Raw genomic sequence first — 16478 nt, 5'->3', positions numbered from 1 at the left:
TCTTTCTGTCAGTTTCTGTTATCTTTTCCCCAATTACCATGTCTTTGCCTCAGATTCCCAAGTGTAGCAGAAGCATAGTTACATAGACCTAGATATTCATTCCATGAACTGAATAAATCAAGATTTAGTTGTGGTTTGCATATTTAATTGCTATTTGCAAAATATAACACTTTTTTCCTTCTTTAGTAATGTCTGATTTTTTTAGCTGAACTTGAGCCATCACATAGCTAATGGAAATCAGTTAAAAGTAGTGAACTTGGGACTGGAGCCTACGCCTCTAAAATAGCTGTATGACCCTGAGCAAGACAATTCTCTACCTCACCTTTCTCACCTGTAAATAATAGTTATTATTTTATAGGGGCACCTCTGTGTTTTCACAATGACTGTGTGGCCTAGGTTGGTAAGGTAAATGGTATTACCACCACATTTAAGAGAAAACTGGAACTCATCATGGTCAAATAACCCCTACCGAGGTTACACTCTAGTAATGGCGTAAACTCAGATTTCTCCGATTCCAAAACTTAGGTTCATTCCACGAACGAAGGAGAATTAGATTAGATGATTTCCAAGATCCCTTCTAGTTCTACACTCAATGGCTTCCTGCTATTAGTGGTTTTTTTGTTGATTCAGTGGATATAACTTTTTTACTTCTTAGCCTTTATCTCTTTTCTCAAAGCTTTTTAGTCATGACTCGTAGCTAATATAAGAAATTAATTTCAGAATTTTAAGCAGTGCTTAAAATGAAAGATTATTTTAATATTAAAATACAAGGTTGATATACCACATCTATAGGAAATTCTTCTCAAGCCAGGTAAATATATTTGAACATTACAAACAGCAGCCATAAATATCCAGTTGGATAAAGAAAGAAGAGCAAATGTGGTTCTAAGCAGTACATGGAAGGAAAATTGATTTCATTCTTTCTCCATGTTAATTAAATTCATTCCTGGGTCATATTTGCTGTTTTATTTTTCTTGAACTTAACCTTTTAAAAAATAGTTTCCCATGATATTTTTCTTACTTTACTGAAGGGATTACTACAAAAAATTTATAATAAAAATTTGAGAGGAAACTCCTAGGTATGAATTCAAGATGCTTACTGGTAGTTTATTTTGGATTCTAAGCATGAAATTTAAAGATTAATTGCTTTCTAGATAATTCAGGATAAACTCCAGAGTGACTTACCAACTTTGTCAAATTATTGCAGATGTTGCTTGTCTACAAAGAAGTATTGTAAGTAATGTTTTGGTATGTGTAGTAAGTCTCTGACAGCTCTATAACAATATAAATTTTAGAAGAGCAAACAAGCAGAGCTCCCATCTTCATTATTTTCTTCTGTGCCTGTGATAAATAGAACTCTTAACTTGCATTATTGTGTGAAATTCTGTATGTGTCTATATTTATATATTGGTAGAGACATATATTTGTGCATGTTTATCAGATCAGTAATTTGGCCCAAACTAAGGGATGAAAAGAACTTTTATCTTGAATCAATATTGTAATTTGTGTCAAATCCTCAGGGACTGCATTTTTATAAAGAAAGTTATAAATATTTTAAACATCAGGAATAAGAAAAAAATGTTTAAGTACCACTCCTACAATCATAGTTATCTTAAAAAATTTTTAAACCAGTCTAAGCTGTGATACTTTGATTTGCATTTTGATTTACTGAGGTTAGGATTTTGTATATTATTATAAGCATCCCCCTCACTTCCCAACAAGTGTATTTTAAACAAAGTTGTTATATATTACAATATTTAGTGTTTGGGATATTTTTTAATGCAGTAGTATTTTAATATTTGTTTCCTTGGATGGTAATTTCAAACTAAATGTGGCTTACTTTGTTTCGTTTTACATATTCTCAAAAATTTTTTTGAACTAATTTCAGTGTGAGTTCTGAGAATCAGATGTGTATATGTATCACCCTATTCTCTGTCTTAAATTGAGCATAAATTCAATGGAGGGAAAAAAAAAAGTTTTTTTAATTATGTACTATCCTGTGCCTGACACATAGTTGGTGTAAATAAATGCGTAACGAATGAATAAATGTGAAAATAGCTCATTGATCAATACTGCCACCTACTTGTATTAGGGAAAATGTAGGTGCTGGGCATACATCCTATTTTAATAGATAATACCTGTGATAGAACAGGTTTATTAACTTGCCAATTTCAGTCGTGAACCTTTTAATAAGAACTTGCACCCCAGAAACCTGATGACTGTGGGTTAGTGAGATTTCAAGTTTGTTTCAACCTCAACATGCTTGCCATTCCTTTCTTTGATGTTGAAATCCCAAACTGTCTCTAATCTAAATTCTGTGCTCAGGGCAAGACAGCTAACTGTGCTAGGTGGTTTTCTTAGTGTAACATCAGAGTAAAGAATGTTGTCATAATAGTAATGAAGAAAATCACTGACGTACAAATATAAACACATTATCCTACTCTTATAAAATGGAAATAAAATTTTAAATGTTGGCAAAGTAATGCAAAGAACCAATAGTATTTATAGTATCATCAACTAATTATAATACAACAGTTGGACTTTTAGCACTAAGTATAAGTATAATTTAGTACTAGTTATATATTTATGCTTTAGAAAAATGATGCCATGGTGGCTACTACTTGCTTGTATGGCCAGTGATTCAAAACTATTAATTATTTGTTATATATCATTTTTCTGCTTTGCCTTAGAAAGCTGTGAACCTTCGAGTGGTAGGGGAGAGAGATGTATAAAAATTACAATGAGGTATGATAAGTGCAATGGAAGAATATATTTAAAATGGGAATAATGAACTCTGAGAGTCAAGGTGAGGAAAAGTACTCTATTAACGACTCCTTCCTCTGTCGGCACCATGTATAAAGATACATACTTCTCTGAAGATACATGATACATGAAGACTGTTTTACTGTTTGTATTTTTCTCACTATTTACATGTAGATTGTTTTTTGTTTCTGCCTATAATAACCACAGCTTGCTCTTCTGAAAACTTAGTCATCCCCACCAATTGCTTAGAAAGAGCCGTTTCTCTTATACTAGCTCACAAGTTAATCATTCTACTGCTACTATTTCCCAGAGGCTTACACTCTGGGGCAGTACATCTTCATATCTTTGTGCTGTTTTTCAGTTTTCAAGCTCCTGCTCTCATGCATTCCTCATACACCTAGCTCAATGGAGTTGTGATGAAATGAGCACTGAGTCTGAATTAGCAGATAGGCTATAATCTAAGGACTTCATTGTTAGTCACTCCCTTACTAATAGATTTTCAGCAAGGTTTATAGCACGTCCGTCAGCACAAGAAATAATTCTTTATAGAATGGGAAATTCATTGCTTAGCTGATATTACATGAAGATTTAGTTTATTGTAGTGAAAATGATATTGAATACACTGAGATATTAATTCTAAAAATGTGGATGACAAACACAAGTATTTTCTTAGCTATAATGATTAACTAGCTAGCTTTTTCAGTGAACTTAGTAGCTAACATTCTAGCATAAAGCATAAAATACTTTTTTTGGTAAACTTATTTAACATAGATTATGGACTGATCTCAGTTTTACAATGTTTCTGTCTACCACAGGGGTAAGATAGATAAAGATTCACACACAAAGCCTTTTTCAGTCATATTACTAAAAACCTTAAATCTCTGAATAAAGTTTTAAATGTTTGTATTTTAGCCAAGACTCCCAGAAACAGGAATTTGAGAATGATTTCATTTGCTTTGCTCATATATAGATTATGATGAAAATAATATAATAGATCACAATTTTCATTCCTAGTACTTTAGAGAATATTGAAAATCATTCATTTTATTCTGTTAATTTGAAATCTAGAGACTTGGTTGACTAGCTTTGCTTGAAAATTCTTTCTTCGCAGTTCAAATTAACATTATAAACAAGATATTAGGGAGAATTGTTTAAATATTTGGAAAAATTAAGTCTTTGTGAGTATTTATAAGCATACACATTCTCACTTAAAGGATAAACAAACTAATGAAAATCATTTCCAAGTGGGAACCATGGTAGATGGGTGGGTGGGAGTGTTGGAGAGTCTTCTCAGTGTTTACTTTTTGCATATCATTTTGATTTTTGAGCCAGATAAATATTTTACCTATTTAAAAATAAAATATGAATATACACACCTACATATAAACATACATTTGTGGGAATCAGGTTTTCCTGTAACTTCATAGCCATACATAGGAGCCATGTAACCAGAAGAGCATTCCGTTGAATGTACAAAGTTAAGATATTTTCTCCTTTAACTATCCTGGATTTTGAGACAGCATTCCTGGTTTATTAAAGTTGGTCTGTGTCCTCAACTGAGTAGACTTAATTTGAAAAGGTTAGTTCAACTAGAGGTAGGACATGATTTCAATTGAAGTCAAGGTATATACCAGTATGTGACTGGTAGGTAGTCTCTTTGTCCTCCGACAAGCTTTAGAGGAAATTTCAGGTGTTCATTTTACAATTAGTTTCTTCAGACAGCCCAGAATAGGGGGAGGGTGTATCCTTTTTTTTTTTTTTTTTTTTTTTTTTTAAATCCTGCGTGCTCTGAAGCTCTAATAAAAGGGTTTATGGGTCTGTTCCTAACATTTGGGATTTTTTTTTCCTAAGAGTAAGAGATTTCTTTTTAAAAGGAACTTTCCTTTGAAGTAAGCTAATTGTTTATTTAGAAAACTAACTTTTGCTGGGTACATGTACATATTGTTTCTGAGGGTAAGAATTAGTTTAAGAGCCAGGAAGGGGATTTTTTTTTTTTTTTAAAGATAATATGTAGACTATAACTTCCAGGAGAAGACCCAAGATGTACACTTTCATAAAATTTTAGATTATCTTATTTATGTTTTAAAGTAAAAGACGGGAGGGATACGCAAGAGGGAGGAGATATGGGGATACATGTATATGTATAGCTGATTCACTTTGTTATAAAGCAGAAACTAACACACCATTGTAAAGCAATTATACTCCAATAAAGATGTTTAAAAAAAATAATGTAAAAGATGTTATACTGACTAAATGTCTTAATTAAAAAGGTAAACATTTATTTTTAAAATTATGATACTACTTTATGCAGTATTTAGAATCATTTTTCTAACAAAAGTCATTTATTACCATAGCAGAGAGTATTAAAATGTAGTAAGTCAAAATAGTATTTCTTTTTTCCTGAAGAAACTTTTTAAGTACTTAAGTAACTATAGGCACACAGTTTACTTGTAATAAAGAAAGTTAATGGGGAGGGTAGGAGTTAATTAACTAGACCCTTAATAATGGGCCTTTCTAGTCCAAGGAATCTTATAATTGCCTCCGAAGCTGGTTTTGTAGCAAGTTGAGCAATGAAATATCTAGATTTGCCTAGTAGTCATTCTAAGAAAAAGGTTGCCTTCAGGCAAACTTTCGTACCTTTGTTATTCTATAAAATACCTTTTTAATGATAAGCAGTACACATTGTGAAAGTAAGTTTAGAGGTAGAAGTCCAGTGCCTCCTGTTTACTCAACAGTAAATGAACAAATAATTATAAGACTCTCCAATGAGCACAGTTTTTGCTCTCTTGGGAGAAACAGAACCTTTCAGCCAGACTTTATATACTTAGTTTGTTAATCATAAAAAGATATTCTCATGATTAGTAAGGATTGGCAGTGTGTGGTAATTTTCTTGAAGACTATGTTTTAAATGAATGGAATGGGAAAGCAAAGGGAATATTTACATTAAACCTTAATATAAGAAATATACAGGTTGAAGTATAACTTATTACATAATTTCTGCAAATGCCGTATGCTCCAAACTGGTTTACCTTTTTGTAAATCGCCCCAAAGAATATCTAATTCCTCCCTTTGGAATTGCCCATTTTGGACCGTCCAAGCTACTTGAAAAACCTGATCAGTCTCTGCCAGGACTGACTGCAATAGGGTAGCAGTTAGTGAAAATAGACTGCTTTGCTTCCGTTAGGAGGACCATATGAAAATACATTCCATTTTCAAAATGTTTCTGAAAGGACTTATTTGCGGAAACGATGCTTGCCATTTAAAACTCTTCAAAAATGCAGGTTTTACAAAATACAAAAATAACCTCCTGAAAGTTTGAAAGGGGAGAGAGGGGGCTGTGGTATGGGGGCGGTCTCCTTCGTTGCCCACCTCCTCCCTCTGTTCAGCGCGCTGTGTGCTTACGGGTTCCCTGGAGCGGATCACCATGTAATTGATGTGCAGTCTGCATTGCTGAATCCTGGACTGCACCATTCTGTGTTCAAGGGAAGATGTAATCTGATCCCTCTGCTGCTGAGGGAGGAATCTGTTCAGGCCAGGCTTTGACAGGGCAGAGTCTCCTCCAATAATCTGCTCGGTTCTCTCTCATTATTCCCTTGAGTTCTCCTCAGTCAAGCTGCATGTATGTATGTGCGTCCCAAGAAGCGGTTTGATACTGAGCTGCATTTGCCTCTACTGTGGAGTTTTGTTGCCGGTTCTGCTCCCTAATCTTCCTTTTCTGACGTGCCTGAGCATGTCCACATTAGAATCTGTGACATACCTACCTGAAAAAGGTTTATATTGTCAGAGACTGCCAAGCAGCCGGACACACGGGGGCACAGAATCACTGAAGGGGAAAAATCCAGAAAATATGGGTTTCTACGGCACACTAAAAATGATTTTTTACAAAGTAAGTAAGCTGTTTTCTTCCTGTGTTGTATGATTGTGTGTGTGTGCCTGCCTGAGAAGGAAAATCTGTATCATCAGAGATGGCTGCAGTATCCTCTAATTTTGGTGGGTGGCTGAATGTCTGGTATTCTGTTTTATATCATGAATGTAAGCAAATAATGGAAAGACAACATGAACTGGAAAAAGCTTTACATTTAAAATAAAATGTACATTTTAATCTGAGAATTTTCCTCTAAAAATATATTCAGACTTTAGAAATGTGGCTCCGTTAAATGCTGACCTGGAAATACTCTATCCTTAGTTAGCTTTTAGTGAACCTTTTGCCTTTAATTTTTCTATACCTTATATATAGGTTTTTCTTTTTTCTTTAGTTGCCTCTCAAAGTGTAGAATCGCTAGCAATATTGGGGATTTATATTTAAAGAGGTTATATTTACTTTCTGTACCCCTTCAAAATTGCAGAATTGATTTTTGGTTCTAAAGTCAGTATTTTCATTATAGTCATACAGAAAGTGCTTTTTTAATAAAATATTCTAAATTTAAAAATCCTTTCACAGCAGTTCCCTTGATATGAATTTCAGGCATTTTTATTCATTGAAGGATTTCTAAGATGGAAATAAAGTTTGCTTTAGTGGCAAATGGCATTTGCACCAATATATTTACAAGATATCCAGGGAAGTTCCGAAAGCCAGTATTACAAACTTAATTACAGTGAATATCAAAGTTTATCATAACAACTTTGAAAATGAGGGTTTGTGGAAGTTATAAGGAATAGATTTTTAAGGTAATCTGTACTGACTGACCTTCCTGATGGATACATTTGTGTGTATGTGTACATGTGTGTCTATAATTTATATATATGCAAGCATGTGGCTACCAATGTATTAAAGTATTTATTTTTGCTTTTTATTAAAATTATTGGGAGAAAGAAAGTAATGGGTTTTGAGAGGAATCACTTTAAAACAATGTTATGAGCACAGAAACTTCTGAAGGGTTGAAATAAGACCAATTCCATTTCTGTCGGTATTTCATGAACTAAGGTATAAATTGTGGATGAGCTTGTCGTATGCTCGCCTCTTGCCGCTAACGTTATAAGATTATCCCTGTGTTTTAGAATACTTTCTTCATGATGATAAAAACACAGTCTTTATTACCCAGAGTGTGGTTCAAAAAGCTTTTAGAGTCTTGTTGCTTCTCTCTGGCATTTACAGTGTGGCATGCTGTGTTATGACGTTCCCATGTGAGGAATAGGTAAGAAAATAAGGCTGCTGCAAAGCAAGGGTTTTCACCTTATTACAAAAATGAGGGTAACTTTCTATCACTCTGGGATTTCCCCGCTCCCATCGTTTTCAATGATACAGTAATTAATTAGCAGACACAAATCTTAGAGGGGTTGCTGAAATAGAGAAAGTTGAATCTTCTCAGATCTTGTTTTATAGTTTTATAACATATCTATAGTAAGATGACCTCAGTTAACCAATAGTAAAATATAAAAAAATATATATTTCAATATTGATGATAAAATATAATTCTGAATATATTTACAATATTACATACCTATATAGCATAATGAAATACTTTAAAACTACAGATGTTGGGTATACCTTACAGAGATGCATAACTCATTCTTTTTAAATCTTTCTGTTTTTCTTGTTGGTTTTCAAGTTAGAATATTTTGTCCTGAGTGAGTATCTGTCAGTAGAGCTATGTATTCTGTGTAAAATATCAATTGATGGCTTTTTTTCTACCGTTATTATACCATCTCCAGATTTCCCTCTTATTATGGATTTACTTTTTGTACTGTCTTCATTGCCCATATTCATTGCTTTATGCCTTATCATAATTACTTTTCAAGAGCATTTTATTTACATTATTCTCCTTACCCTTTTATAATAATGTGTTTTAAATTCAGTGACTATTACTTCCATTCTGATTTTGAAATTTTGAATTTGTTGTTTATCTTTCTTAAAATATGTTTTTAAAGGAAAATGTAAATCATTAAGAACAGTATATTAAATATGGTTCTTTTCTATGTGGGTTAACATGACATGTTCCTCTGTGTTGGTTCTTAAACTAGAAAATGTGAAAGGTATAGTACTCTCAAGGAATATATACGATGGATATCAATTTTTAAATCGCTATACACTGTTCTTCTGGACAAATATTAGGGGGGAAAATTCACCTTTCCAGTCTTGTAAAGAGTAAAACAAAGTAGAACTAATAGAAGAAAGTATGAAACATTTATTTTCTATATGAATTAACTATGCCTAATTAACATTGCGGGCATATGAAAATTTAAGAATTTGTTCAGTGTTACTGATGCTAACATTAAGGTTTGATAGTTGGACAGGTGATTTTTTTTTAAACCTATCGCATTTGTTTTACCTTATAGATGAAAAGAAAGTTGGACCATGGTTCTGAGGTCCGCTCTTTTTCTTTGGGAAAGAAACCATGCAAAGTCTCAGAATATACAAGGTAATATTAAGTATAATAATTCATTCTCTCACGATTCTCATGTTTCTTTAAAGAGTTGATGATTCTGTCACTAATACTGTTGACTGTTTAACACATTTTGAGATCACTGAAAGTTGAGAAACATACATTTTAAATAAGGAGAAGAATGACTACCACTGTGGCTTTATATTACTAATACATTGAAGTAAGACACATGCAGAAGTTCTCTTATCAACAAAATTTTTAAATCGTAATTTTTAAGGAATTCTAAAAAGCAAATCCTAAAATATGGATATGAGCAAATGTATCTTGTTACTATAGCAACAGCTGTTCTAGGCTGGATAGTTATATATGCATAACTGAAGATACATTTGTTAGCAGTGAAATAGACCGCACAATTACTAACTAAATCTTATTTCATGAGATTACTATGTTAGAAACCCCCTTTATTTGCTTCGTCTTATGTTTTTAACACATACATTTCTACACCAGTAGAATAGTTTCCATAACAACTAAATACAACTGTACTCTTGTTTCCTGCACCATTCCATCATTTTTGGATTTTGCATCAGTATAAAACTTTTCCCACTCTCACGCTAATTAGGCTAACTTAAGCACAATATCTATTACCCAGCTAATTAAAAATGGCTTTGGATGTCATTTGGAATGTGGTATTTTAAAATTTAAATGACAAAAGCATCTTAAGGGTTTTTTTGGGGGTCTTTTTTGCATAATTGTCACTTCTTCGAATAACTGATTGAAAGTTATAGAAACCATAAGAACTTCATGATGGTGACATTTCTTTTTTTTCCCCTCAATATTTTGATTTAGATTTATTTTTACTCTTTAAGATACAATAAAATTAACATTGCTCAGACATAAGTTTATGTGATTGAACATTGTTACAGACTGCATCTCTTTTTTCCAGGGAGCCAGTTTATACTTTTACTTCATTCAGTTGTGGAAAATATTTCTTTCAGGTGCTCTTTGGTGAAACTTAGAAATCATAATAATTAGAGTAGTTTTATATACAAAAATGATACAAAAGAGAAAAATAAAGCTATTTCTTGGTTACTCAGGAAATGCTTTTTTGTGTGATTTTCCCATGTTAACTGTTCCCTTCCTCCCTCTTACGTAGGCTTTGCCTTTTGACAATTTCACTGTGTTTTGGCACTTCCGCCAGAGGGTGTGGAGTGATAGACAAGTGAAACTATTCACTTCATTTTTGTTTTTTTTCTTCTAATCTTGATAAACTGTTTCTTGGATGAGACAGTTGAGTTTAATGTTTAAAATGTGCTGGTTTTTTTAATGTATAGATTTCAGTCAACCATATAATTTTGGTCTTCAATTAATATGGCTAATGCCAGGGCAGAAGTATTAAATGGTTCAGTTGTTTTTAAGGCAGTTTATAAATGACTGCTGAATTTTTACCACAGAACACATTTCAGTAAAATTTTTCTTTAGTTGCCGACTTTTTTATTGAGAAAGTACCTGCAAAGGTGAAAGTTTTATTTTTAGCCTTTTAACACACAGTCTTACTAAAGCAAACCAGACAGCATATTGATTGCTGTGTCTTTTTGGAGACTTGATCAGTGTATTTTTGATGTTCTTTAATTTTGTTGAAAGATTTTCTAATAATAAGATGAAACTATGATTTCTCATCATTTTTGTTAGAAAATTTAAGTTATAATCACACCCTGTTTCATTTCAGAGAAGAAAATAGAGCTTACCTCTGAAATTTGATAAAAGAAAAATAGATTTAGTTGTTGAATGTTAGAGACCATCTTAGATGTATAATGCTAAAAGATTTAAAGGTGGTAGATATGAAGATTTTTCTGTATAATCTGGTGACTGAGATGCATTTTTAAGCAAAATAGTGAGATATGCTGGATAGAAAAGAATTGGAGTTGTTTCATTAGTAATTTTTCAGAGCTTGATACTTAACTGTTAGGATATAATTTATATGTTCTTTGGATTTAAAACGCTTTACTGTCATAGCTCAATAAAATGAAGATTATTTTACAAATGCAGTTTTGTTAACTGAATCTTTCTGCTCCTTTTTTTCCATGTGTCTCTAAGATAGAGATGTTCAGTACTTACCTCGAGTTTAACTAATTTAATTAGGCATTGAAATTAGAAAGTAAAGTTTAATATACTAATAACATAGTTCTAACTACTTTTTCTGCTATTAGGCATTTTTAGGAGAGTTGAACAATTTTAGAGATAGATCATCTCTTATTTTACTAGTGGCAGAATTAATTGAATTTTAGGTTTGTGGTGTTTCTTTTTTTTTAACTGTCTCAAAATTTAAATTATTGACTAAAAGTATTTAGCCAAAATGATCTCATTTTACAGTATTTAATTTTGCATATAATAAAATAAGTTCTTACTACCTACCTGTTTGAGTAAACACATTTCTAATCAAGGCTTATTCCTGTCAAATATTATTTAGACTAAGCTTAATCATAGCAATAGAAATTAGAGAGGAATAGACAAATATTATAAATAATTTAGAAGGCATCTGGAGCAAACTTAAGGCATAATATGACTAGTGAAATGTCTAATACATTTAACAGACTACTTTTACATATGAATTTTTTAAAGCATTAATAATCTCACACCCCTTTTTATGAAAGAAATGTAAACTTTTGTTTAATTATGATGCTGAATACCAGTCATAGGCAAGTGGAACCTGAATCTTCTCAGGAAATATTTTAACATTATTTGTATGTTATCAACAACTTACAGTTTTGCCGTAGAGATTCTGTCATTTGGTTGCAATTAGCTGTGCCGGGATAAAAACAGGTGGTTATGTAGGAGGGAGGAAACTTACTCTACAATAGCAGAATAGGTTTTGTGCATCCTTGCTCTCTGGGAACAAGCAAATAAAAATAATAGTTTGATTGATGTTTGAAATATGCCGTGTCGTCCCATTCTTATTAAACTAGAACCCATTATTCTTAATAAATATCTGTCTTTGCCTCCACTCTTGTCTTGTAGTACCGCTGGCCTCGTACCATGTTCAGCAACACCGACAACTTTTGGAGACCTGAGAGCAGCCAATGGCCAAGGGCAACAACGACGCCGAATTACATCTGTCCAACCACCTACAGGCCTCCAGGAGTGGCTGAAAATGTTTCAGGTGACATGTCTAAACACAGTACTTGAAATGCTTCACTTATTTGCTGCAAAAAATAAGGGATTATTCAGCCCTGAAAAGGAACATGCTACACCATGGATGAACCTTGAAAACCTTATGCTAAGTAAAAGAAGCCAGACACAGAAGGCCACATAATGTATGATTATATGAAATATCCAGAACAGGAAAATCCACAGAGACAGAAAGGAGATTAGTGATTGCTAGGTGATGTTGGGAGGGCAGGTTAGGACTAACTGCCGATAGGTATGGGGCTTCTTTTGAGGGTGATGGAAGTTTTCTGGAATTGGATAGTGGTGATGGTTGCACAGCAAGATGGGTGTGCTGGGAACTATTGAAGTGTACACTTAAATGGTGAATTTTATGTTTGTGAAGTATATCTCAATTAAAAAATGCTATTAAAAATAAGGGAACTCACTTTAATTTTTAGGTATATTAATCAAGAGGGTCCAGTGCTTATTTTGTGTAAGTGTGCATTTGCATTGTTTATTGCTTTTTAGATAATAAGACCTTTCTTTTTCTCCTTTATGTTTGGGCTTCTGGTATTACTGAATGTACTTGTTTTCTAAATTGCACTGTTTGGAAGTTAAGCATTGTAAGAACTCTGCTAATTAGTCACTAGTGGTAACTTATCCATCACTGTTACCCTCGTAGCCTCCAAGAGTTGATTCAGCTTCTTTCCATCAGTGCCATGCTTGTGTGTGGCTTATTGTGCTCAAAATTCTGATTACTATATTTTACTAGCATTTAAAGTTTTGGGAATTTTACCGGGAAGTACAGCTACAACCAAACCTTGAATCTTATGAATTTTAAAACTCATGATAGTGATAATAAATTGATTTATCTCTTCTTCTAGTGAGATAATACATAGAAGTCAAGTATTTAGCAAAGTAGTTGGCATCGATTAAACACTTGGTTAATTATTCCTTGTAAATAGTAAATAATATAAAGTATGTAAAGTGAAGGTAACTCTGATACTAGCCACTGTACTAATGTAAAATGAATATATTTCCTTACCTCTGGCTACTTGATTGATGGTATTTTATGAATGCATAGGGGAATAATGGTTGAAAAAGAAGATACTTTATAGATTTTATTTGATATTTCAGATTTTTATGGTGTCCATTTATATAAATCCCAATATTTAAAATACCTGGGCAATAACTAAGTAAATGTCCCAGATTTTTTCTTCTGGAGCTGGAAAACTCACTTGAAGCAATGTTTATTTAAAATGGATTTTTTAAATTGTTTTCTACCCTTCAGGTGATTTCAGAGAAACTAGGATAACTTCTTTTTTCGGTTGATAACTGAAAGGTTAGAGCAGCACTTCTCGACAGGGGGCAAATTTTCCCTTGGTTGAAACATTTTTAGTTCTTACAACTGCCTGGGTCGGGGGTAGGACACTGCTGGCATCTGATGGGTGGAGCCAATGTAAGGGACAGCCTCCCCCAACACAAAGTTATCCAGCCCAAAATATCAATTGCTGAGGTTGAGAATCTATGGCTTAGAGGCATAAAAGTTATACTTCACTATTACAATAATGTTATGAACCACTACAATTACAAAGATTTTGTGTTTTGTTTTCACAGTCATTTGTTAATTAAACTTACCTTTCCTTAAAGATCATTCCCTCCCCTCATCTGAGTTCTTTTATCTTAGGTTCATGATTTTTTAATTTTATTTTAATTTTTTCCTACACATGCCCTCAGAATTCTAAATTATTTGTCACATCCTTTTAAAAAAAGATGTATCCCGCCAATTAGAGGTGAAAATAGAACTCAGACACTTACAAAGCCTAAAAAAAATGCTTTAAAGACTTGTATCATCTCTGATTAAGCCAAGGAGACAGGAATACGGGTGTGGATTGTCATGCTTACACGCACATGTAGTGTGAGCAGCACGGCACTGGAGAGTATGCAGAGACTGACTTCATACCATTTTTATAGGGAAGTACCAACATGATGGAAAATTACACTATTAGCAATAGTTTTATCATCATTGTAGACAGCCTCCAAAATGTTTATTTTATATGCAAAGCTTTATTTCTTATCAGAAGGTAGTCTAGACTGAGATTTATTTTTGTATGTGGTATGGACCTGTTTTTTTTCAATGTTTCAGAGTCTCAGAATATTCTTTGCTAGCCATTTAGGTTTTTTTTACCAGTTTTAAGAGAACTATCTCAAATACTGATATATAGTAGGGGGCATTTGTGCTCTATTTTGCAGTGAGGATGTTTTAGGGAGTCCTTTGTACAATGTTGGCTTGTTTAGCTCACTCATGCTTTTCTTAATGAAACGTCCTCGTGTTCCCACGTACTGTATGTTGTCAGATCTGAGATACCATAGATTATGGGATGCATCCCAAATTCAGAAATGTTAATTGTAATTTTAAAAACTTGTTTTTTTAGAATTAATGATATTCAATAAACTATATTAGGCTAGCTTTTGTCCTATAAAAAGGCCCATTTGATCACTTTTCATAGGAGAAGTAGAAAACTTGTTCTCAGTTAATAGGAATAACATATAGAATTATCCCTGCAGGAATAGTACTATATATTTTTTTTCACATAAATATTCTGTAGCAAAGAAGTTTACCAGCAACAGAAGGTCAGCTAGACGGGTAGATCAAGACCTTAATCCTTTGAGTACCATTTCTGCCTTGACACACCCAAGGCCTCATTGTGGTACACTGCCCTTAGTTTTCAGGGCTGGTGCCAAACTAACTAGAAATGAATCACTTGCCTAAAGGCTTACAGTGCTTTAATGCTTAACTTGTAGAGAGAGAGAATTTCATAGTAAAGTGGGGGAGTCATGAGTTGACCTATGTGGTATACTTGAGGGACAATTAAACTGGCATGATTTCTACAGATGTGCTATGGGGGCATTTAATGATGACTTTTCTGTGGCATAACAAGCAAAATGGGAGAGCTCGTCCCCTTACTGTTCTGCTATTGCTCCTAAGACGGTGATACAGCATTGTTTTGGTCCAGCTCCATCTATTCTGACAAAGTACTCTGTACTCAATTTATAAATTGAATGAGAACAAATGATACACCATTTTAGGAAAAGGGAAATTGAAACAGAATGCCACTCTAAAATAGAAGTGCCAATTAAAAACAAAACTAAGAAAAAAACACAAATTTTGTAGTGTTTGAATTTTCAGTTGCCCTTGATTCTGCTTTTTTTGGCAACCCCAGGTTGATGCTTTCAGATTGTTAATTTGGGGGAAGAGGATTGGTCACTTTTTTATTTTGTTTATGTCATTTGAGTGTTAATATATAGTTTTTCACTTGCAAATAGTAGACTAGGTAAAGACACCAATACCATTAACATTCTCTGATGTTGAAATTGATATTCAGAGGTATCCTGATGTAATGAGAAGCACTTTGACTTAGAAGAAAAAGCTCTTAGTACAAATTCTGGCTTTCCCTCTTAATAACTGGGTAATTTCATTGATATTATGTAACTACTTTTGCCTGTGTTCTCATCCTCTGTAAAATAGTTATAACACTAAAAAGTTGTCGAAAGGGAGAAAACATGTAAATGTGCTTAAAGCTGTTCTTGGAAATACAGTGGAAACTCAATAAATGTTAGTTTCCTCTCTTGGTCAAGAAATAGCCTTTGTGAACCTCAGTTTTCTCAGGTGTTAAAAGAAGCTATTAACGCTAGCTTCATGCAAATGTCATCAGATTAACATTATTAGCATTATTTTAATCAAAACATATTTGTATTGTATTAAAACTATGAATGTACTTTGAAAATGCCTGTTACACTCCATAATATTTTTTTGAATGATAAAGTAGAAAATACTTCTGTGTTTTGAAATTAAAAGTGGGGTAAAAACTATTCCTTTGAAGGACTTAATCAAGTTTTATGGTAACACTTAGAAATTGTACATGTTTTCTAACTTACTTGGATCTCTTTTATTTGCTAGCCAACGACATATTAAAACAGCAAAGTGCCAAAAGAAAATGAATTCAGTATTACTTTGCCATTGTATTTGAAACAGTATGATCAAGAAGCCCTGTTGGGTGAAGAAGAGTTAAAGAAAGTCATGTATTTAGCCAGAGAAGACTAAGGGAAAAATGTTGTTTCTGTCTAACATTTTAAAGACTTTTGTATAAAAGTAGAATCAGACTGATTCTTGGTTTCTTCAGCAAACAAAACCTGGATCATATTCTTTGAGTCAGATTTTGGTGTAAGTTGAACTTAACAATTAGA

The 16478-nt window shown here is 33.1% G+C and overlaps 1 protein-coding gene across 11 annotated transcripts in view; it reads left to right on the top strand.

Moving 5' to 3' along the window:
- Positions 1–16478, top strand: part of FBXW7 (F-box and WD repeat domain containing 7) — a 203923-nt gene that overhangs the window by 165664 nt on the left and 21781 nt on the right. For 9 of the 11 annotated variants that reach the window (XM_082463379.1, XM_082463375.1, XM_082463371.1 and 6 more), the window contains 2 exons: positions 9040–9122; positions 12102–12243. In XM_082463379.1, the coding sequence (XP_082319505.1) occupies positions 9040–9122; positions 12102–12243 (225 nt within the window). Of the gene's footprint in view, positions 1–2690; positions 5000–6144; positions 6650–9039; positions 9123–12101; positions 12244–16478 lie in introns of those variants that run through there. The other 2 variants (XM_082463380.1, XM_082463373.1) reach the window with 2 other exon arrangements.

The sequence above is a fragment of the Balaenoptera physalus genome (genome assembly GCF_965194825.1).
Source record: "Balaenoptera physalus genome assembly, chromosome: 5".
Lineage (NCBI taxonomy): Eukaryota > Metazoa > Chordata > Mammalia > Artiodactyla > Balaenopteridae > Balaenoptera > Balaenoptera physalus.
The sequence above is the reverse complement of the archived record's forward strand: the minus strand, read 5'-3'. Positions and strand labels throughout refer to the sequence as shown.